Below are 23,353 nucleotides of genomic sequence, written 5' to 3'. Positions count from 1 at the left end.
AAATCGTAGCTTGTAAACACTGGCGGGTTAAGAGTTGGAAGGGAAGGGCTCATCCTCTGCCTTTGATGTAGATTCTCTCTGTTACGTTGCTCTGAGTTGTCAGCTGAAAATGTCCTCATTACCCAGACACAACGTGTCAATCAGAGGACATTCAAATCTCAGATGCTACAAAATGGGAAAATCTTGGTCCGTCTTTCTAAATGTTCTCCCTCTCACTCTCTGTATTTATTTATCATTTCTTTTCAGAGAGATAAATTGTGGAAACAATGTCTTCTTTTGCTAATGAACAGGCTAGTTCATCTTATTGGATACTTGGATGCCTTTATAATGGTGACGTTCACTAGTCAGCGCAGAGACCCATGGGAGGAGTTCTAACATCGTTGTTCACGTGCTAAATGTCACGTTGAGAGTGGCAACGGCGTTTCCATACCTTGAGCCTTTTTAGGTGGCTCTTCTGTACCTTTCTGGTGCCTTGTGTACGATAAAGACTTTAAAGTGTTTATAGAGATGTTCACATTCAGAAATAGAATTTTGATCGAAATGTTTATGGTCACTCTGAAAATATTTTACAGTGTGCATAAATAGCCCACTGTTTACAATCTGCTGACTTACCTTCTCCATCAGTGCTGTATACACAGTGTTTTTTCAAGTGGCAACCAGTCTTCTCCCTGTTTTGGAAGGTCTGTCTAGAACAGCACCATCCCAGAGAAATATCTGTGATGATGGAAATGTTCTGTATCTGCACTCTTCAACACAGTAATATTGGCTCCATATGGCTGTGGAGCCTCAAAGTGTGTGGCAAGTTCAACTGGACGGGCATTTTTAACATCGTTTAATTTTAATTAAGTGTACTTTCTATTTGAATGCATGTGGCTAGTGGCTCCCATGTTGGACAGTTCAGATCTAGAGTGCCACTTGCCTTCCTGTGGTTCGTGTTGAGGCTGGGCCCAGCAGGCTTTCCATCATGTTGATGGTGCCTATTCCCAAATTTGGGATCTTTCATTTTTCTTTTTTTTTTCACTTCTAATGAGATTACAATGGTTGAGATAGCATATCTGTGGGTAGTACCTTGTTTTAACTGAAGACAGGTGACTTTCAAATGACAGAAGTAGATTTAAGCCGTCACAGTGTTTAAAGTATGGGAAATGTATTCATTAGAATCGACCACCCCCCTAAAAATAATGAAGAACAGTATAAGAGGTTTTTGCATTTTATATGAATGTATGCTTCTCATCCAAAGAGCTGGTTCCACTTGGCTGTGTTTCAGCCACAAGTTAAAGAACTGTGAATTTTTAATTCATGTGCTTGTGACACCTTTTGTAGAGCCAGTTTCTTAAAAGAATGTTGTGGTTTGATTTTTCAGAATTTCTACAAAGAAATTGAAAGAGAAGAAATGTACATAAGGTACGAAGCATCGTGCTTGTCTCACCTTCTGCGTGTTTATTGTAGTTGCCATTTGTCCAGCCCGTGCTGAGATACGTTTCATAACCACAGGGGTTGATCTGGTCGGAAGTCATGAGGCTCACAGCTGGAGTGTGGTGGGCTCCCAGGGGTATTGGCAGGCCTCGCGCCGTTTGTTGACACTAACGTGGAGATTTGGGGCGGGGGTCATACTTAGCCAGCTCAGAAGCAAAGCCATGAATGATTATTTCACAGGGTTTCTGTTCCTCTTCACTGACTCCTATGACCCTTTTGAATATAGGCACCACCACAAATTTTAGTGTTTCCCAGTAAGCCATATGATTACATGAGAATCCGGCTTTAACTTTATCAGAAATAGGCAATATTATACATTTTCAATCTGTTCTTACTTTGACACCATATTCCATGTTTTATATTTTCTGCTGGGTTTTTCTCCTTCATTTGCCTTTTTCTCAAGGATGGTGGGCGTGTCCTTGGTCACTTTTAGGGGCTAGTGTCAAATTTCGGCAAGATTACCACTTAGAGGACCAGACTGGTGATGTGACCCACGTGGCATTAGTGCTTAATGATGGGTTTACTACCTCAAGCATGATTTTCTAACTTTTGATTTCTAAGACTGTTTTTGTACTTTCTCCTTTAGCTACAGTACCATATAAATACAATAAGCCTTTTGGAAAACAATCAGTTTCTTATATCCAACATGTAGGATATAACATGCTTTATATTAAAAAGCAACTTTTATTTCTTTATGGCAGAGAAATTCTTTTGATCATATTGACTGATCACTTGCATGCTTTATTCTTATGGATTTATATTTTTATGGATTTTTTTTGTGCATTTGGACTCAAAAGGAACGTAAGAAATCACAGTCAAACTCTGTGGCATGTCATTTCAAATGTATGAAGAAAACTCTGGAAAATATGAGAAAGAATGAGAAACCCTGAAGCACAATTCCACCTCCTTGTGCCATCTTCGTTTTGCCCTGAAAAGAGAAGACTTAAATTAATATATATTAATATTATTAATTATAATTAATATTTATACATTATATTTGTTATATATATTATTAATATATTAATACATATTATATTATGTTATTATGTATTAATATTTATATATTAGTTATAATTAATTATGTTTATATATAATATTACTCTTTTTGGTTTCTCTTAGTGCTTCGTGCATGCAAAGCTTCCAAAGCATTATGAATTGTGAACGTTGGAGGGAAGAAGACAGGATTTACTACTGAAGGGAGAATTTAGCTCTTGCAATTCTCAACACAAATTACTCGGTGGTTTACGAGGGGCCTCTGTTTTATCATCTCAGGTACCTGTACAAGCTGTGTGACCTGCACAAGGAGTGCGATAACTACACGGAAGCGGCTTACACCTTGCTTCTCCACGCAAAGCTTCTGAAGGTAGTAAAAATTCCCACATGCTTCTGTGAGTCCGTCCTTATAAATTATACAATCATTTAAAATTTGGTTTGTCCGATGCAAATTTTAGTAAACCTCTAAGTTAAGATTTTAAGGGTATCGGCTAAATGCAATGACATAAACCAAGGTACTTTGGAGGTACTTTGATTATAGATTTGGCCCGACTGAATGCAAATTTAACAAGACGTCAGAGCACGTTACCACTAAGCATCTTAAACCCTGGTCGTTGTTCTGTCAGCTCTCAGCGAGTTAGGGATTCTGTGATTCCTTATTCCTGCCAGCAGGATTCAGTGATGGTGGAGCAACATTGGTAAGAAGGAATTTCTGTGGTAGGGCAGCTAAGAGAGAGGATGACACATACCCCTCTCTGTCTTAGCCTGGAGTGTAGGGACTAGATCGAGACCTCTCTCTCCATGACTTCTGAGGAGTTCCATTGAGATCTCCAGTTGGTCCATCAGCTAGACCTCCTGCCTGGCTTCCTGGAAGGTCTGACATGACAGCTGCTCTCCGTGTTTCTTTTGTTACCCAAGTAGCTTTGGACATTGGCTTCTGTGTGGGTTTTTATTTTATTTATGGCAGTAATATATTCAGTGTTCTTCACCATGTCCAACTTCAGCCCCGTTAGTCATATAGAGTGGACCAATACTAAGTAGCTTGGTGAATGTTTGGGTGGATGGATGGATGGATGGATGTGTGGGTGGAAGGAAGTGTGGGTGGATGGATGTGTGGGTGGAAGGAAGTGTGGGTGGATGGATGTGTGGGTGGATGGATGGGTAGATGACAAAATTGCTGTACAACTTCTAGTTTTATATTTTAAAACTTTAGCAAGTCATGACCTCATCTTTCCCACTGTGTCCTCATAAAAATTGAGAAAACCAGATAAAGAGGAACAGTATGAGCATGAGGATTGTGTTTGAGTGTCTTTCCATAAAGACTGCTCATTTGAGGAATTCTGTCTCTAAACTCAGACTAGCCCCCAGCACACCACAAACTGAATGAAAGAAAGCCACATAAGATTACGTTAAAAATGAGCATTAGGCAATGTCTCTTGGGCGATGAAAGGGTTAAGGAGGACACCGTGTTGGGCAGTGAAACTCCAGCAAGAACCCTCCAGCCTTTGGCCCAGCCCTGGACTCTCCAGGAGCCTGTGTGACACGCATACACACAAGCTGCTCTCAAGACCCTGGACTGGGGAGAGTTGCCTGAACACGAGAGTCCATTACGAAGAAAATTACTGCATTCACTCTGAACGCCTCATCAGTAGTCACCCATGGTGCCCCTTTGGCTGTGCACCATGTGAATCTCTCCCAAGAAACATCATTTACAAAGACAGATTTCAGCCAGTGCATCTCACCCCAGCCGTCCCACTAACAGGCTTCATTTGTTAGAGACCCAAACTTTAGTAACAAGGCAGTTCGGAAACTACGAAGCTATTTCTTTTACCCCAGGGAAATTAAAATGGGGTTGACAAGCTGCCGGCTCACTCTTACTCTCTCTTAGTACATAAACTTTTATACGTGTGTGTGAATGTTAAATAGATAGATGTGTGCGAAGAATCATTTGTTTAATCATTGCATTTATTGAGCACGGATGGGTTCCTCACAAACCATACGAAGACCTTTCACAACCCAAATCAATAGGCCCGACTGCATGAGCTTTTCCACTGGGGTTCTGAATTTTCCACTTGGATGGTGAATGCTACCTTAATCTCTCCGTACTTTTTCCATCACTACATTTTGCAATTTTTGCTAAATATGTTCTGATGTTGCTGTAAATGTGAATTCCTATTGGTTAATCAACATTCTAAGGAACATTATTCGTATCTTTATGAAAATCCTTCAACATGTCTTTATATTCCTGTTCATTAACTAGAAATCCTCAAATACAATCTTTTTTTGGTTGAGGACATTTTGTCAAAAAACAAGGGCTGTCAAAACATAAGCCTTCAGCTTAGCCATAAGGTAATTTCATCTCAGTGTTTAAGTGAAAGGTGTAGAGGGTTTGGCTTCTCCAATACTTTTTGGGTGATTTTGAATGCCAAGGAAGTTATTTGCAATGTGAACTTTTTAATTCTTATTTATTTGATTGTGGCTACATTTCAGAATCGTGTGGAATTTTCCTGTTACCTCTCATGAAAGTAGAAATCTGGCCACGTGAATACTCCATAGTCGAGTTTGTTAACTTCCAGTCTTGGTGGGGAAGTGCAGGTCTCATTTTAAGGTGAAAAAATTTGCAGCCACCTAAAGGTTTCACATTTTTACTTGACATTCCTAGATCTGGGGAGCCATTCTGGCCCCCTACTCTGCACCCCGTTCCTTGGAGCTCTGGGGCCCAGCGCGAGGTGCTCCGAACGCCCTCTGACTTCTGGAAGGTGGAAAGGGATGTGTGCTGTGAGAGCCAGTCTCTTAGGGAGCCTTGCACAGTCCCCAGGCTCCTACCCCCTGTTTGTGCAGACCAAACCCCCCAAAATGTGGCCCCACAACTGGTCCCATTGCTTAGATGTGGCCTGACCAGCCCTGAGTCCAGTGGGGCACCCTCCACCCCAGGTGTGGTCCAGGCAGCCTGCAGGCCTGCTGCTTTCTTGGCAGCGTCCTCACTGTCCTGTCTTAAAACAGGTCCAGTGCCACCTCCTGAGTCCAACTGATAATAAGCCAGTCTATCCTTATTATTTCCCCCAGGGAGCCTCCCAAGGTCCCCTAGTGTGCAGTCAACCTGCCTTCGGCCGTTAAATGCCCATGAAATCCTTTCTGCAGAGTTATGATATATCATGGTGCTCAGATTCGTAATAGCACTCTCTCTGGCTCAGGCACCTTCTGATCCATCTTTGATCTAGTGCCTTGCACATAGTAGGTCCTCACCAAATATTGAATTTTATTGAACCTGGTATTCAATGCCACCGATTCGTTGAGCCTAAGTTTAGGAGTTTAGGTCTCAAATGAGCTTGCCTTCACTTGGGTGTGTCTCCCCAGCTTGCTGAACCTCTTTCCTTCACATCCTGAGCCTGCTGACACTTCCACCAACAGCAGCTGAGCCCTGCTTCTGCGGCAGCGTGCTTAGGGGCTAATGACACAGAGACACCTCCCTGTCTGTCAGGAGCTTTCTTTATGACCTGTAAGGGGCATCTGTGTGCGTCCTCTGCTGTTGATTAAAATGTTGAGCCACGCAGGACCGAGGCCAGTGCCCAGGGATGCCCTGTGTGAGGCACCGTGGCAGCCACAAATCACCTGGTTCATAACTCACCCCAGGTGTTACGAGGCATTATCAGCAAGCAGACAGACCGTTCTGTGCTTTCCAGAACCTGTTAGGTTTCTCTTCTGCATCAATCTAAACCCAGCTCTGCCTTCTTCTGGTCTTTCATCCATCATGAGACCTCTGCCCAGAGGTTCTGCCTCATTTTCAGCCTGAGGACCGTAGCTCCAAGGGTCCCAGAATCCTGGCCCGCGTGCCTGAGCCCAGTTTAGAGCTTCCTGTGCCTTCTGACCTGAGTGTAGACTGATGGTGGCAACGGCTGTGCCCTCGCCTGGCACTGCTCACGCTTTGTTTTTGCCCCCAGTGGTCAGAGGACGTGTGCGCGGCGCACCTCACCCAGCGGGACGGGTACCAGGCGGCGACCCAGGGACAGCTGAAAGAACGGCTCTACCAGGAAATCATCCACTACTTCGACAAAGGCAAGGTAAAAAAAAAAAAAAAAGAAAGTTACTTTTGTTTGTGGCTTCTTGATGTACACCTTCCTGCAGCGTTGTGAACACATTTTTTAACACATGATGTTTGTGGAACCAGAAATTTGTTACAAATTGTGTATCAGGAGGGTTTATGCGTGGCCCTCCAGCTAGCACTTCTAAGTAGAAATCTTACTGAAAAAAAAAAAGTCAGATGCCGTTTGTAGATGCTCTGCAGAAAGTCAGGACTGAAAAGCACAAGAATGTTTATAGTCCTTGCCAGAGAGAACCATGTGTGGGCGCTGATGGGGGGACGTTTCTGGCCACTTTGGAGCTAATGTTTTCCTTTGATGGTTTGCATTTTACTTTTGTCACCGTTATGTTAATCCCATGGTAGGAACAATATCGCTCCTGTTGGCAGCTTCTCCATTAATTGGCTCGAAAATTGGCTTCTCCATTAATTGGCTGTTGATTTCTGCTGAAAGGCAACCTGCCATCATTTCAATCAACCGCTAATAGAGCTCATCGCCATAGTTCCTGGGATGCACATAAGTAGTAACTATTGAAAAGGGGGCGACTTCAGTTCAGAAGTTTTTAAAATCTGCCACCAAAGTGACTTCTAAGCGCATTTTGTGCTTTTATCAGGATTCTTAACCCTTCTCAGTCACCTGCTTTTCTTCCACTTTGAGAAAAGTGAACAGAGAGTTCAGCGAAGGTACCTGTATTAAGGATTTTTCGGGCTGCAGTCACACGGTACTGCACACGGGGTGGCTTTAGACATCAGAAATCTGTTCTCTCACCATCCTGGAGGCCATCAACCTGAAGTCAACACGCCGGCCGGGCCGTGCTCTCTGCAAGAGCGCGATTCAAGGGGAGAATCTGTTCCAGGCCTTTCTCTTAGTTTCTGGTGAGGCCAGGAATCTTTGGTGTCCTGCGCCTTGAAGACACATCTCTCCAGTTCCCGCCTCCGGATTCACATGGCATTCCCCCCACGTGTGTCTCTGCGTCCACATTTTCCTCTTCTAAGAACACCCGTCACTGGATTTAGGACCCACCCAGTCCAGTATGTCCCCATCTTAACTCAATCACACCCATAGGCCCTGTTTGCAAACAAGGTCACGTGCACAAGCACCAAGGGTTAAGACTTCAACATCTCTTCCGTAGGGGGGACACCGTTCTCCCCAAAACAACACCTCTATCAGGAAAAGGGGATAGCGCCCCTTTTTGTGACTGTTGACATAAGCCAAACCCTTTTGAAAAAACATCATGTGTGTTTTACTTATTCCCTACTGCCCTTAACACAGGATGAAAAAATCAAAATACTCAGAATAGCATGTGGACTGGCCGGAGGCCACTTGAAAATAAGGATCAGAAATGGTCTGTGAATGACACCTGTTCCTGTAGTAGAACAGAACGTATTTCTTCGTAGAAAATGAGATTTTTTCACGATTAAGGCCAATTGCTCCAATTTTATTAGCATAGCCAGGGGAATTCTGTTTCTCAACAAACTGCTAAAAATATGGAGCCGTCCCTTCCCCCGCTGTCTTCCTGGCTTATTATGTTCTATAGAAGGCTGAGTGGGGATGCTCTGGGTTGGGCAGAACAGGAAGGGGAAGCCCGGGAAGTCTGAGGGTCCGAGGTCACCGGGGCCGGAGGCGTGTATGCCTTTGCTGGGGGCCATTCTGGGCTCTCCGGCCTCCCGCAGCCTTGGCCCCCGAGAGCTCGCCAGCCACGTCTAACTCTTGTTCTGTCCTCCCTCTTTCTGTCCTGACCACCACCCGCTGGGGTCCTCATCCACACCAGCCCTCCCGCCTCCGCCCGCCAGGCCTCTGCTGCTCCTGCCCGTGGCTCCTTTCCTCCCATCAGCTTAGTGTCACCTCTTCTCCGATGCCCACGGTGTCCCCTTCTCCTCCTCTGTAGGACTTACCACAGTTTGCAGCTATAGATTTGCATGGGGGTTTCTTTGGCGAGGCTCCCAGGGTTTGTAAGCTCCGTGAGGTTAGAGACCACACACGTTAACCCCCCACCACACATCTGGGTCGCAGACGGTGCCGGGCACCTAACACGGGGTGGTGGGGGGCTTGTTGGATGAATCAAGAAATGAATGGATAAACGAATGAACAAATGGGTGGAGACTCAGCGTTTGAGGGTGATTTCTGACAGATGAGACACACCCACGTTCGTACAACAGGACAACTGGCAGTAAATGGTAAACTGAGGGACTAAGTGGGTTTTGGTTTGAGCAAAAGTAGCCTCGTATGGAGGGAGACAATGAATGTGTTCAGTTTAGAACAATGGTTCTCAGCCAGGACCCACAAGGGACCTTTGAGGCTGTCATGGCTGGGGGCACGGATGCCACTGGCATCTAGAGGATTGAGATCAGGAGTGCTGCTGACACCCTGCAGTGCAGACAGTGCCCCCTGCTGCCCCCCACCCTGCTCCCATCCCTGCTGACACCCTGCAGTGCAGACAGTGCCCCCTGCTGCCCCCCACCCTGCTCCCATCCCTGCTGACACCCTGCAGTGCAGACAGTGCCCCCTGCTGCCCCCCACCCTGCTCCCATCCCTGCTGACACCCTGCAGTGCAGACAGTGCCCCCTGCTGCCCCCCACCCTGCTCCCATCCCTGCTGACACCCTGCAGTGCAGACAGTGCCCCCTGACCCCCTCCCCACCACACACACGGTGTATCCAGCCCCAGATGTCAGTAGTGCCATTGACCCTGGTGAGGTTGAGAAATCCTGGTTTTTGAAAAAGAAAAAACAGATTCAAATGATGAAGTATTGCAGGTAAAAAGAGAAATGGGCTGAAGGAATGTCTTCACATGTCCCTGTGCTTTGGAGGAGGCGTGATTTTGGGAAAGTGAGCAGTTGGCTAACCTGCGGTCAGGAAGAGGGGCTCGTTCATCCCAGGCCAGGAGGCCTGTCCCCACGGCAGCTGTCAGAGCTGTCTTGGCAAAACAGATTGCAAAGCCACTTTTGAATACCCACAACTTTTCCATGAGAATGTTAAAAAGAAACGGAAGTTCACTCATCTTTCTAAAGCTAAAGTGAGGGTGAGTACAGGTGAGGGAGAAAATCTCATCAAATGAAATTTGAAGTACCCAGATGATTAGCTGCAAAGCAGGAAAAAAAAAAAAAAGAAAGAAATCAGTTTAACATCAACAAGCGTTAAGTTTCCTGGGGAAAAAAATAACGGAAGGAAGTAATTATTCACCTTCCGTATCAGCCAGGATGGGCTGGAGCAGGCTGGAGTTTCAATCTCTTGACATCTTAATGGCTCTGCACATCCCAGGTTTATTTTTCACCTCTGCTGATGGTCCAGCCTCCTTTCTGGGAACCCAGGTGAGCAGTTTCCACCACAAAGGGCCACAGCCCCTCAGGGACAGTGAGTCACTGCCCGGCCACTGCAGGCTCTGCCCAGAAATGACACATGCGTTTCTGCTCGTGTCATTGACTGAAGCAAATCCTGTGGCCACAGGGAGCCTCAGCGAGTGGGGACGTGCCGGGAAGGGAAGGCAGCGTGTGCGGCACCCCCGTCTCCCAGGGTTCTAACCAAGGACTCTTGGGTATTACCAGTAACCAAGAAATTCCCTACGTCTGTGCGTGTTCTAGAAAAGCTACTGTTTGCTCTGCTCCCCGCAGTGGCGCGCTGCCCGCCATTGGGCAGGTGAGACCAGAGCTGTCCCCAGAGTTAGTGTTGGGCTTTGGGCCCTGTTCCTCCATAGTTGAATTTCTCTGTGTCACTTCAGGAGGGGCTGGGAACGGTGTGCCAGGCAGGGCACCGCAGGAGAGGCAGCTCCAGAGGACGGGCCCCCGTTCCCTGCTGCCGGGGGCTCACCAGGCGGGGAGCGGGGGTGGCAGGAGGTGACAGCAGGAGATAAAGTTGGCCCTTTGTGCCAGATTCAGAATCGCGTTCGTTTAGGAAATAAGACCGAGACGTCGTCTTGCTGTACCTGCCAGATGTGGGTGTCGGAGGGGGTTTGACAAATAATATCCTTCGTGCCTTTTCTGGAAAAGGCAAGGCTCAGGACGTTGCTGCAGATTAAGGCCTGGACATTAGAAGGGACTAGACGCGCACATCTCTGTTCTCTGTGCCCAGTTATCTTTGGGGGAATTACCTCGAAATGGCTTATGGGTGACGTGTGACAAGTGATCCATGGAAACTTGAAGGATGGCCTGGCTTACTTTGTTTTGTTTTGAGCAAAAGTAGCCTCATATGGAGGGAAACAAATGAACATGCTCAGTGTGGAACAGTGGTTCTCAGCCAGGACCCACAGGGGACCTTTGAGGTTGTCACGAGTAGGGGCACATGACTGTTTAAATCACAAGACTTTCTTTGGTTTGATTTTACACTTGTTTCAAATTAGGAAGAAAAGAATGCAGTTCTGGTTTAAAACCATATATGCAGGTAAGGGGCCTTAATACCACAGCTGAATTTGCAGACCGGTGATGGCTGGTGACCACGAGGTGATAAAATGGAACCTAGATAAACAGTCCTTCCACCCGGCAAAGGTCTGACTCAGTCATAGCTCCGGTGATGCTGGCTGTCACCGTATGTGATTAAGGAAATCTTTATCACGTCCTTCACAGGTGGAAACTTGACACACCCTCGAGCTAATTTTCGCTATTTTGAGTTTACACCGCTACTCAGGGGTGGCAGGGACTCAGAGAACCCAGGGCGGATTTGTGTCCTGCACACCTTGAGCTCGGGCCCGCAGACCGGACCGCGCTGCGGCGTCTGTGGGGGGGCCCGGCGCCCGCGAGGGGCTGGGCTCAGCTTGTATTAAAGTGTCGCTGCCTCTGTGCTCTGAAAGCGGCAGCAGTGAATGGATTTTCTGCTCCTTTATATTGGACACCCCAGCTTCTGAATTATGTTCTGTTATCTTTCTGTATTTCCTCTGCACAAAATCGCTCTTTTATTTTTGCTTTTTCACCATTTTAGAAAGTTCTGAATGTCTTTCAGCCCAGCCCCGGGTCTTTCCCCCCAGTTCTCTCTCTCCGCAGAACGTCATTTCCATCTGCTTCTCTTTTCATTCTTCAGCACTTCCTCCTTCCTGGCTAATAATTACCCCGGGTTCCTTCTCCATTCTCTCTTTTTACTGCCCGTTGGAGCGCCCCCCCCCCAACAAAGCCCTCTGTCGGGTTTTATCTTGGCAGACAAGCGTTCTTCCCCGAAGATGCTCTGAATTGTCTGTCTCATTGTGTTTGGTTGAGGCCTAGTAATTTTCAATAAAGCCCTTAATCCAAGCACTTCACTGAAAATTGCCAGGCTTCTCCATGGAGGGTGCACTGAAAACAGAAGCCCTGCTCTCAGGAAAAGGTAGTCGGAGTGAGGGCGTTAGCAGGAACCAACGTCAACCACCCCTGAAACCGGGACGCAGCCCGGCGGCGCCGGCACAGGTCACTGACAGCCACGTGGTGGAGGCGGCTCTGGGACTGTTTCCAACTGGAGCTCTGTTTTCTTCTCCCTTAAAATAACCTCGCCTCGACCAAGTTCACACTTTGCCTTGCGCCCGAGTCAAAAAACGAGGCGTCTTGCGTCATCTTGTGAACTAAAAAAAGGGGTTTGGAAGCCAGTTTCCACTTCTGGCAAGATGGTTGGAGTTCTTTTCTAAGTGTTGGGGGTGAGACTTTCTCATCCTCCGAGTTTCCTTTTAGGAACACAGTGGTTATGAAGAGGAATTGCAGGTCGGAACGTAATCTCACCCTCTTCTTGGTTTGTTCCCAGCATTTCCAACATTTTTTAAAATCTTGGTGTTCGCCAGAATCTGTTCAGTTAGCAAGAATTTGGCCAGAGTGTTCCAGGAGATCATGTGTTAATTGTGATTTGCTCCAGCAGGAAAAAAAAAAAGAATCGTCTATTACAAAAGCATGAGAAAATCAAGGTTTAGGGACGGTGACACCACTGCTCCCTCACGCCCCGCCCAGCAGGACCCCTCACCCGTGGTACCAGGCCTCCTGCGTGCCAGGTGCCACCCCACACCCGTGAGCAACAGGGCGAGAGGGCAAGGCCCGCCCCAGGCGTGACGTCACGAGGGCTTACGTGTCCAACACCCTCCTCCAGTCTGTCAGCCTCCTGGACGCTGAGTCTGCCTCCCTAAGTGTGGAAGTGAGTCCCTCCCCTGAGAGAGGGTGGGGGGAGTTCACAGAGAAGGAGACATTTAAACTGGCCCTTAAAGAACGAGACAACGTTTACTGGGTGATGGCAGGGAGGGACAGGGACACCAGAGAGTAGGAACCGTGCTAGTAAAGGCGGGGGCTTGAAGACATCTCACTTTTCTGGAGAAGCTGAGAGGTCTGTCTTTGGCCGGGAACGGGGTGGGAGAGGCTGGGTCCTGGGAGACCCAGATGCAGAGAACTCGGGAGCCAGTCTGGCCATGGCCTTGGCTGTCTCCTGAAGGTCTGACTTGCTTCATAAGGCACAAGGAGATTTTATGAAGGTGGACAATGATGCCTTTTTCTCCTCTTTTCAGAAAGTAACGTTGGCTTTAAGGTGGCAGAGGGCCTGGGGGTGGGGGTGGAGCGGTTGTCCAGGCCTGAGACGTGGAGGCCCAGGGAGAGGAGGTGGCAGTCAGGGTGAGGAAAGGCAGGTGCGTCTCCAGAGACTGGCAGTCAGCTGATCACACCGTGTCCCTCAAATGGGGGCAGCGTCAGATGTGTGAACTGCCGGAGGCGGCGGGCACCTGGCGGGGCTCGGACGCCTGGAGCAGACCTCGGATCAGCCTCCTCACATGGCTGCAGAGCTGGAAGGGAGCGGACTTCTGCTCATTCCGGGGCGGCTTTGTTTCCTTCACGGCGCAGAAGCAGCTCTGAGTGATGAGGCTGCGTTCCTGCCACACGTTAATTCTTTTTAAAAGGAATTGGCTTTCCAGCTAGTGGTTCCCCGGGCTGTGTGGTGCCGCTTTGACCTCCACATGGCTGAAGGTCAAGCCTCCCACGAAGCATCTTCACTGGTGAGTAACTTGCGACTAGTTAGCGAATTACACCAGAGTTGCCCACCGATATCCCGGCCTGAATTGCTCGGAAGAGGCCGCTGTCCAGGCTGCCACCTCCCCTTGCATCTGCTGCTGCTCGCTTATCCGGTGAGGTCACTGCTGTTGTCCTTCCCGACTCGTCACACGTCTGCCTCGCAGGAAGTCCATCACTGATATGTTTTCTGCGGCCACTTCAGTCTTGGAACTAACAAAGGAGTTCTATCAAAAAAAAAAAAAAAAAGATTTCTGTTTATAAAACTTGAAGAAATGGAACTTCCTGAACCCAGGAGGCTAAGAAAAGTTGATCATCTCAAGACAACGTAGCTAAGACCATGCGATGAAAAGAGGAGGTGGAAATGTCATGCTCCACATTGCGAGTAAACTAACGATGCCAAGAACACTGTGAAATGGACTAAGGGTTTCAAGTCAGAAAACAAAGCTGAGTGTTGAGAGGGTGTTTTTTCATTTGGGGCTGTGAAAAACCTCATAAACCAAGTGCACGTCTAAGAATGGAGCGAGGGCAGGGCGTTCAGTCACACGGGTTAAAGTGATTCTTCTACCGAGAGCATCTGAATCTAGGTCATATTGAATCTGTTTTCTCTCTGGCACAGAAATATTTTCCAAGATATTCACCTTGGAAATAAGAGTTACCCACACCCTGTAGAGCCCTACCCAATTAAAATCAGATGAAAGTCTCCTTAATGCGGAATCCTTGAAAACACGTTGGGGACAGAGGAGAATGTGTGTTTATAGAAAATCTGGTAGAAAACCCAATCGTGTAACCTCTGGGTGAGTTGCATAAAATATTTGCTCAAGACTTATATTTCTTTTAAAAACAATTACTTTTGATACATATCTAAAGCACCTCATCTGTCGTGGAGGATAAACCAGATCAAGCAGTGAATTAGAAGCCCTACCATTCTGGGCAGCTCAGACAGTGGTGCATCAGGTTGCGGAAAACTAAAGAAAAATCCAGGGAAAGAAAACTACCACTGAAGGTGATGTTTTCTTTGAAATGGAGATATGCCGAGGGAGGGACTGGTCATTGGAGCGTAAAAGCAACAACGTTCAACGTAAAGAAGGGCTTCCTTCCTAGAAATGTGATCTTGGGCTCTGGCAAAGGCCCCGAGCTGCCTGGGGCAGCAGATCAAGGTATGGAAAGGATGCAGGGCGTGTTTTAAAGCTTCAGCAGGATGGAGGAGGCCGGTGTGGGTTCTGGGAAGAGAAGTGTGTGGTCCGAGGAAAGGCATCTGGGCCGCTTTTTCTCTCCTCTGGGCGCTGGTCCTACCCCTGCCACTTTTGTCTACTCTGGGCTTATTTTTATTGTCTTTCAAAGTATTAAAATGCAATTTCAGAATGGCTTTTTCTCATCAAAAATAACAGATGGTTTCTTAAGTAGTAGCTGTGGAAAGAGTATTTTAAGTCTGTTGGGTGATTCAGTAACCACGTAAGCCCCTCGATAGGGTGATTCCATTAAGAAAAGGCAAAGAGTAGCGGGCAGGCGAGGGCTCAGTGCCAGGGGTGTTCCAGGTGTGGGATCTGGTCCCTGAGTTCCCAGTGGGTGCCTGGAGTTGGGGGCCACCTTCGCATTCTGTAAAACCCATCCCCGCAGGAGGGGGTGGGGGAGCAGCTGGGAGTGCTGACACATGGTCATTGTTCCGGGCTGCGTGTTTGCGTTGCCCCGGATTCCTGTGTTGAAACTCCAACCACCACGTGCTGGTATTTGGAGTCGGGGCCTTTGGGAGGTGTCTCTGTTTAGATTGGCTCATGATTAGGGTGGCCCCTCCGTGATGAGATTAGGCCCTTATAAGAACTGCAAGAGAGAGAGAGCTCTCTGAAGGCCATGTGAGCAGACAGGGAGAAGGCAGCTGTCTACAGGTCACCAAGAGCTGAATCTGCCTGCTCCTTGACCTTGGACTTCTCAGCCTCCAAAACTGGGAGAAAAAAAAAAAAAAAAAGTCTGTTCCAATTAAGATAGCCATCAAGAACAAGAACTTTGGAAAACAACCAAGCTGGGTCGAGACACTCCACTGTGTGCCCCTGGGCAGGCAGCTGACCTGCCTGATCCCCAACTTCCTTATCTGCAAAACAGGTAGAATAAAAATGTCCACCTGAAAAAATGTCCACCTGACAAAGAGAAGGACATTAACAAGACATCTTGCTGGACATAGAGTGAGCTTGACATCACTTGCCCTGAAGATAGTGCTACCATCTTGTGGGGATGGTTCCCGTGGAGAAGTGGGCGGTGCGTGTCTGGGGGCCCAGTATGTGGGATGGTGTGACACTTTCTTGATTCCAAGTCAACAACCTTCAGTTCTGTTTGAGAAACATTATTGAGCTGGTCCTGGGCTCCAGAGGTTTTGAGAATGCTCAGTCCCTGCCCTCAAGGGGCTTATAACCTCTGAGGAGGAAGACAAAGGAGCATTCTAATTTCAACATATTACCAAAAGGTTTGAAGTAGGGGAAACTGGGTCCTCATGGAAGCACAGAGGTGGAGAATGGGTGGCACCCAGGAAGGCTTCCTGGAGGTGATAAATCCTCCATATTTTCCATGTTCTTCTAAAGTAAACCACTGCATTTTATTTTTTCCAAGGAAAATAAGGGAAATTGAGGCCTACCGTACATATGAATAAATTATTCCACATGCATCAAAAGTTTATCAGCATTTTAATAAATGTTACCCAATTGGGAAACCGACTCTTAAAGTATTACCATAAAAAATTCTCCTTTTGAAAATGATGACAGGTTTTATATCCTCACGGTATTTGCAAGCGTAACACAAACTTCTTGTAAGCCTTCATTTAGAGTTGAAACACATCTTGTCTTTCTGACCATGGACACTGATTAAAGGGGATGATGTGGGAAAGTAGCAAAATCAGGCCCATGGTTTTTACTTAAATGCTCCTCTCACCATCACCCTGCAGCTCCCTGTCTGGGCTGCACGGCGGCTCCCACTGATGGGGTCAGAGGCCGGGGGCAGGAGAGAGAGGGCGGGCCGGCCAACTGCTCGGGCCGGGGCAGCAGCCAGCGTGATGGATGAGCCAGTAGCTGACCAGTCTGGTCAACAGCTGCCCGGTACGAGCCAAAGGACATGAGCCTCTAGAAAATCTCTGGATTTGTGTGATGTTTTCAGATGAAGCAAACGTTCTCCCAGCTCGTTTTTTCACGAATGGCCGTGTCACGGGTCTCCTCCCTGGCCGCCTGCCTCAGGTCTGCGTCTCTCTTACCCCTGTTTCTCTCCTTCTCCTCCCAGATGTGGGAGGAGGCCATTGCCCTGGGCAAGGAACTTGCCGAGCAGTACGAGAACGAGATGTTTGACTACGAACAGCTCAGCGAGCTGCTGGTAGGTCGGTCTTTCTCTTTCAGTGAACACGGGATCGAAACTTGTTCCCTGGAATTGTCTTTTCTGTTTCATGCTACGAGTCTCCCCAGACCTCGGCCATTGTCCTCCGTTTGGTCCAGGAGGACAGCAGTGATTTATTTGCTGCTGGATTCTGACCCACGAGTATTCACTTTTTATTCCCCGCTGAGCCCTTGTAACCAAACTCTCGGGCACCTATGAAGGACTTATATGTAAACAGCGCTGAGCCCAGGTGCCATGGTCTTCACGGCCCAGAGTCTCCACCAGTATCCACGGGTTTAAAACGGTGACCCCATCTGTGGGGGTGGTGGGTGGAGGGCAGCCCGGACCTGTCTCCTGCCACGGGAGCTGTCAGTTTCTAATTCCAGCCCTCTGCTGCGTCATTTCTGTGTTCAGCAGATCACTTAATAATGTTGTTACTTTTATCATTCATTTGGAGCAGAAATTTGCCTTTTAAATTCTTTTTTCTGATGTATCTCAGTATCTGACTGATACCATTTTTTTAAATACTAAAGACCAGCCATTTAATCAGAAGAAAAGTCATTTCTGTGGCACCCATTTGGTTATTAAAACACCTGTAAGTCACAACGAGTTGCCGGACTTGGCTTTTGGGTCCATTTCCCCTGCTGAATGCTGGAAGGTGAGTGAAGAGGGCTGACAGAGCTTCCTGGTGAGATCACACTCAGACGCCAGCGTCAGCACCGCTCCCCCACCCGCTCCCCTCCCACCCCCTGGGACCGCTGAAGCTGGGAGAGCCCACTGGGAGAATCCAGATGAACAGATGCTCAAATACTTGAATCAAACCTGAAATGCATTTTCCTTCTTCCTTTCAGAAAAAACAGGCTCAGTTCTATGAAAACATCGTCAAGGTGATAAGACCCAAGCCTGACTACTTTGCCGTCGGTTACTACGGACAAGGCTTCCCCACGTTCCTTCGGGTAACTCTGATTCTGTTTCGATGGGGTCAAGGTTGTTCCCAGGAAGGATTTGGACTTTACAGCCGTGGCTCGGAGTCTGACTCCCTGTCCTTTAACTGCTCTGTACTTGGCTTCGGGTACCAGAGAGGGGCTGATGGCACTTTTTTTTTTTAATATTTTGTTCTATTGTATCACTTTGTTTTATTGTGGTGAGTGGAGGTAATGAGATTTATTTTTAGAGGAGGTCCTGGGGATTGAACCCAGGACCTCATGCATGCTAAGCCGGTGCTCTACCACTTGAGCTACACCCTCCCCGCTCTGATAGTACTTTTTAGTTGCATATAAACTTTCCATCACGTTTTTCCTTAATAGAACTCTTCTTCAGATATTTATGTGTATTTTTAAGATTGTGGTAAGATATGCGATGAAAATTTAGCATCTTCACCATTCTTAGGCGTAGAGCTCAGTGGCATCAAGTAGGTTAACTTTGCTGTGCATTTGTTCCCACCATCCCTCTCCAGGACTTTTTCATCTTCCCAGACTGGAACTCGATGCCCATTAAACAATAACCCCCCCTTCTCTGCCCCTCCCCCCAAGACCCTGACCTCGCCCTTCTCCTTTCTGTCTCAGAATTTGCCTACACTAGGAACCTCATGTAAGTGGAGTCACAGCAGAGTTGTCCTTTTGTGTCTGGCTGCTTCCCGGAGCACAGTGTCTTCACGACAATGAACCACATTTTGTTTATCCGTTGGTCCTTTGGTGGACTTTGAGTGGTCTTGGCTATTATGAATAACACGGCTATGAACATGTGTATTTTTAATTATATGGGAAATTAGAAATGGATTTCCAATGCTAGAAACTCAGATTCGGCCTGAGACAGGCATGTGCTGCTTGACACATGATGGAAGAAATATTGTGACCATCAGCCAAACGCCCATTTTCCTATCATCAGGAGGCCAGAAATTATATAAATAAATTCTGCCTCGCCTACTAGTAGAATTGTTACATGTTTCTTAAAGACTCCTTCTTGGATACCATTGACCTGTGGGTCATGATTTTCTGCCATTTGTTACGGCCTTTTTCTTAATGATACATGGTTTTCTCTTATCCTGGGAGACCATGCGGGAGCCTCTGGTTTTAGGGAGGCAGAAGCTCTGTGCCCAGGAGGGCACAGCTGTGTGGGGCAGTGAGAGCCAGCTGGGGGGGTTTTCCTAGTCGCAGAGGTGTGTTCCTTTGGCCCCAGTGTTTCTGACCCCCCAGGAGTCCCTGATGGCATGACATCCCTTCACACTGGGACCAGCAGGAAGGACCCACTTGGTGAGGACCTGTCATTCTTTAGATAAACATTAGCAAGTTACCCTTGCAGGGCTGACCTGCCCTACAAGGTGACCTATTGGTTGATCACTCATGGGGGGTCCTGACTGGGTGCCCAGGGCATCTGGCCCTGTCCCTGTCACTGCTGATCACCTTGCCACCATCACCCTTATCATTCAACTGTGGCTGCACATGTCTAAGACAGAGATAGATTGCAAACCCAGATTCTGGAGAAAGTCCTGCCTGCCGAAGAATGAATAAAAGATGTTTGGTTGTAAGCCCTAAACTAGGGAGGATTTTGAAGTTAACTTCATTTTAAGTAAAAAAACCAACCCAAGGGGTATAATGAGCTTGGAGTTGAGGTCACCTACTGTTGCTCAAGGCTTTAATTAATGTGTGTGAATCTATGCATGCACCTCCGTGTGTGTGTGTGTGTGTGTGTGTGTGTGTGTGTGTGTGTGTGTGTGTCTAAGAAAGAGTGAGAGACAGAGAGACAGGCCCTAAATCACAGCAGACCTGTGCTGTGCTGGGATCTGTCGTGGGGTCGGGGGGCTCTGTGGACAGTGCTGTGATTTAAGGCCACCACGGCTCTGTCCTGGCATCGTGAGATGTCGACAAGGCGGGGAGAGCACTTGGCAGTCCCTGAGCCGGTGGACGCCAAGGATGTGCTGGGAGGGCACACAAGACACGTGCTCCAGGGACCACACTGGGTCACCTGTCCCGTCAAAAGGACAGAATACAAAGTACGAATAAAGAGTTTAACGGGCTTGATTAATATTGAACTGACTTTCCCGCCACAGCTGAATAATTTTGTGGGGCTGTAGCAATATATTTATTACGCTTCACAGATCGCCTGTCAGGGGTCAGTCTGACAATGACATGAGCAGTTACCAAAAAGTGGGTGGAATGCTTGGCTGCCTAATGCAGTGCTGGGAACACAGCCTCTGCGAACTGACTCGCTGTCCCTTCTGCTTGGTTTTTCTTTAAGGATTAGTCGCATTGGGGTGTTTTGTTTTGCCATTTTGTTTTGCATCCAGATTAACATTTATGTTTCTTACAAGGAAGAAATATCTTTGACTATATGTACATTTCCCTCTTGTTTTCAGGTTTGAAGGGATCACTTCAGAATGCAAAGTAATTGACATTTGGAGAAAATGTTGTTAGCATTTTCGTCTATAACTCACTAGTGTTTTTCTATTAAAGCCTTTATATACATTTTTATTATTATGTCTTCCTCCTAGTGCAAAGCATAATAAACGCATGCTAGTTTCGTGGTGGCCTGTTACGCGTTAAATCATCCTGAATTTCTGAAATGTTTGGCTTTCTATGGCCTTAAAAGATGCCCATGCTGTGTATTTATATTTTTAATTAAGACTCCATATTACTTTGGTTTCTGCTTGACATTATTTTTTTCAGAGAAAGAGAACATTTTTCTTCTGTAATGGGTACTTTAAGACATACCTAAGCACAAAGTGAAAAAAAATTCAGTTTTTAAATTGTTCCTTCTTTAGTGATTTATAAGAACTCAAAATAACTTTGAACGAAGGAAGGGGAAAAATCGAGTGCCATAGGATCGCTGCGGTGTTTTTTTTTTTTCTTGAACATTCATTAATTAGACAGATTTTAATTTGGCCTTGAGCTGAGTCTCTAAGACCCCTCTGTCTTTGTCCTCATCCTCCTCCCCCACACCCAGCTCCACTCTGGCATCTGCCGGTGGTCACAGCAGGTAACAGCCTGCACCTGACTCACGACCAGCTGGCCCGGAGCCTCTCGCCCAGGGTCCCTGCTTGAAACAACAACCAGGGCCAATGAGGGAAAGCACGGGGGTCCTGCGGCTTCTGCTCCATGTCTTTTCCTTGCTGGGTTTTCACGGACGAGGAGACAGCCCCAAGAGGTAGCAGGATGCGTGGTAGGAGGTAGTGGGCTTCAGGAACCAGCCGTAGCATCCCATTACCCTTTGACACCTTTTTGTGACTCAGTTGAGCCTCAGAGCACACCTGTTGAATACGTGAAGGTGTGGAGATCTGTTCAGCTTGGAAACCGAACTTTCCTTACAGATACATTTAGAGAGTGACCGTGTGTCACAAGACGGGGCTCAGCAAGACAGCCTGTGTCAGGCAGGAGGTATGCTTGGCACCCACCCCAAGGTCACCCAGCTCGGCCATCCAAAACGACCCCTAGAGGGACTCTCCAACTCAGAGTTCATGGAGGTGACAGGAGTGACATTTGAGAGGGACAAAACCCAGCCTGTAGGCGGAGAACACTGTGCATCCTGCCCTGCCATGCGCTGATGGATGGTTACCCAGCAACTCCAAACAGGCAGTGAGGGAAGTCCGGCCATCCACCCCCAGGGGAAGCCAAGAGCCTCAGACCTCTCTGCTCTGGTCTGGACCTTTCCCTCTGGTTCTGCTCATCTCTTGACTGGGACCTACAGGAGTCAGCTGGGAACTTGGTGTTTAGGCTCTACGGCCCCAGCTTAATCTCATGCTCTCTTGAATTCTTTTTGGCAGGATGAAAACTGTTCAATTAGGGCCTGCCTTGGGGGAAAAAAAAAGATACAGCACATCCTCCACTTGCCCTGCTGTCTTTACCCATCTGACCATTTCCTGTCCACTAGATTCTGGCTCCAGTTGCTCACTTGGTGTTTCATGGTTTTGTAAATTGATCGTTACTGTTAAGACTGAAATGAACGACCAGACTTCAGTCATGGTGTGTTCGGTGCTTCTTAAGCAGTATTCACTTACCTGGCTTATGTTCCTGTGTCCTTGATTAATAAGATCACTGCGGTTACAAGCTGTTATTCAGTTCAGTGATATTTAAAGAAAAAACAAAACAAAACACCGTCAGGCACACTTTGAAGACCAGTGCATGTAGGTGTGAACTTTTGCTGGCCCATCCCTTGTGGTGGTATTTAATGAATGTCATTGTTTCCAGGGGAAGGTCTTCATCTACCGAGGGAAAGAGTATGAACGCCGGGAAGATTTCGAGGCTCGGCTGTTAACTCAGTTTCCAAACGCAGAGAAAATGAAGACAACGTCTCCCCCAGGCGACGATATTAAAGCCTCTCCCGGCCAGCGTATCCTTTCCAGACGGCCCTGTCAGGGTGTAACGTAACCACAGCACTCGGGTGGTTGGGTGCGGGCGGGGCTCCGTTCCTGCCTGATGTCCACACTGCCTTCTGATCCTTAACCCCCCTCATCTTCAGATATTCAGTGCTTCACAGTAAAGCCCAAACTCGACTTGCCTCCTAAGTTTCACAGGCCTGTGTCAGAGCAGATTGTAAGGTAAGCAGCCCGTTTTCCTTGCCCGACACGAGGGTCGTGAGAGGCTGAATGCAGATCTCACCTCTAACTCCATCGCTACGCGGTACACCAGAAAATAGCACAACATTGTAGATCAGCTATACTTGGATAAAATAAATTTAAAAATAAAGGAAAGATCCATAAGGTCAGCAAAAATTTAAAAAATTTTACCTGTCACGGAGGGATCTCAACCTTCGATTAACTTTTTAGATGTTCTTTCTGTTTACGTAGAAGAGCAGGGAAGCAAATTATTTTTGGCATCAAAGAAGGGAAGGAAGTTAGTAAGTGTGGCTGGGAGGGTATGCAGGCTTTTCCTTCCCCAAGGTCAGGAGACGAGGAGAGGGAGGAGGGGGCACAGGTCTCCTGATGACCCGCCAGGTGGGAGAGCCCCTGCAGACCTTTTCTCCAGTGCACTGGCCCCATCCCACACCCCACAGATCTGAGTCTGTGCCTGGGGTGTGGTCTGAGCCTTCAGATTCCATAAGGCAGGAAAAGGGATTCAGACACGTGATGGAGAGCTGGGTGGGGGATGAGAAAAACCCTTCACCCCTGCAACAGGGTGACTACATAATATGGGATTCTTTAAAACGTACAAGTCAGCTGTCTGAATTTGAGTAAGATTTTATGCCTCTCCATTGAATTGCACCTGACTTAGCAGTGATGTAAAAGCACCTGCGCTAGATGTCTCTTTGATGTTAGGAATTTTCTCTTCTATTCGATCCATGTTACGGTGAAAACATTAACCTCTTTGATGGTCTAATAATGCGTTTATGTTATATCCTGAAGTTTGGTGGGTTGGGTTCTTCTACAAAATTCACTAGCATTTCTTTAACCTTTCATCAACAGAAATGAGAAGTAAATCAGGACGTGCTTTATTGATGATCATTTTCACAAGGCACACGTTTAAAGTTTCGCAGCATTTTTCTCTCAGAGAGAAGCATTAAGTAGTATAAACCGTAGCAGGTAGTCA

General features: G+C 47.3%; 1 protein-coding gene across 1 annotated transcript in view; it reads left to right on the top strand.

Moving 5' to 3' along the window:
• The window catches only part of DOCK1 (dedicator of cytokinesis 1), a 484,302-nt gene that overhangs the window by 425,882 nt on the left and 35,067 nt on the right, over positions 1-23,353 (top strand). The window contains 7 exon segments of the mRNA XM_032490663.1: positions 1,364-1,404; positions 2,749-2,839; positions 6,411-6,530; positions 16,743-16,832; positions 17,684-17,788; positions 22,016-22,157; positions 22,287-22,365. Of these exon segments, the coding sequence (XP_032346554.1) occupies positions 1,364-1,404; positions 2,749-2,839; positions 6,411-6,530; positions 16,743-16,832; positions 17,684-17,788; positions 22,016-22,157; positions 22,287-22,365 (668 nt within the window).

The sequence above is a fragment of the Camelus ferus genome, chromosome 11, assembly GCF_009834535.1.
Source record: "Camelus ferus isolate YT-003-E chromosome 11, BCGSAC_Cfer_1.0, whole genome shotgun sequence".
Classification (NCBI taxonomy): Eukaryota; Metazoa; Chordata; class Mammalia; order Artiodactyla; family Camelidae; genus Camelus; species Camelus ferus.
The sequence above is the reverse complement of the archived record's forward strand: the minus strand, read 5'-3'. Positions and strand labels throughout refer to the sequence as shown.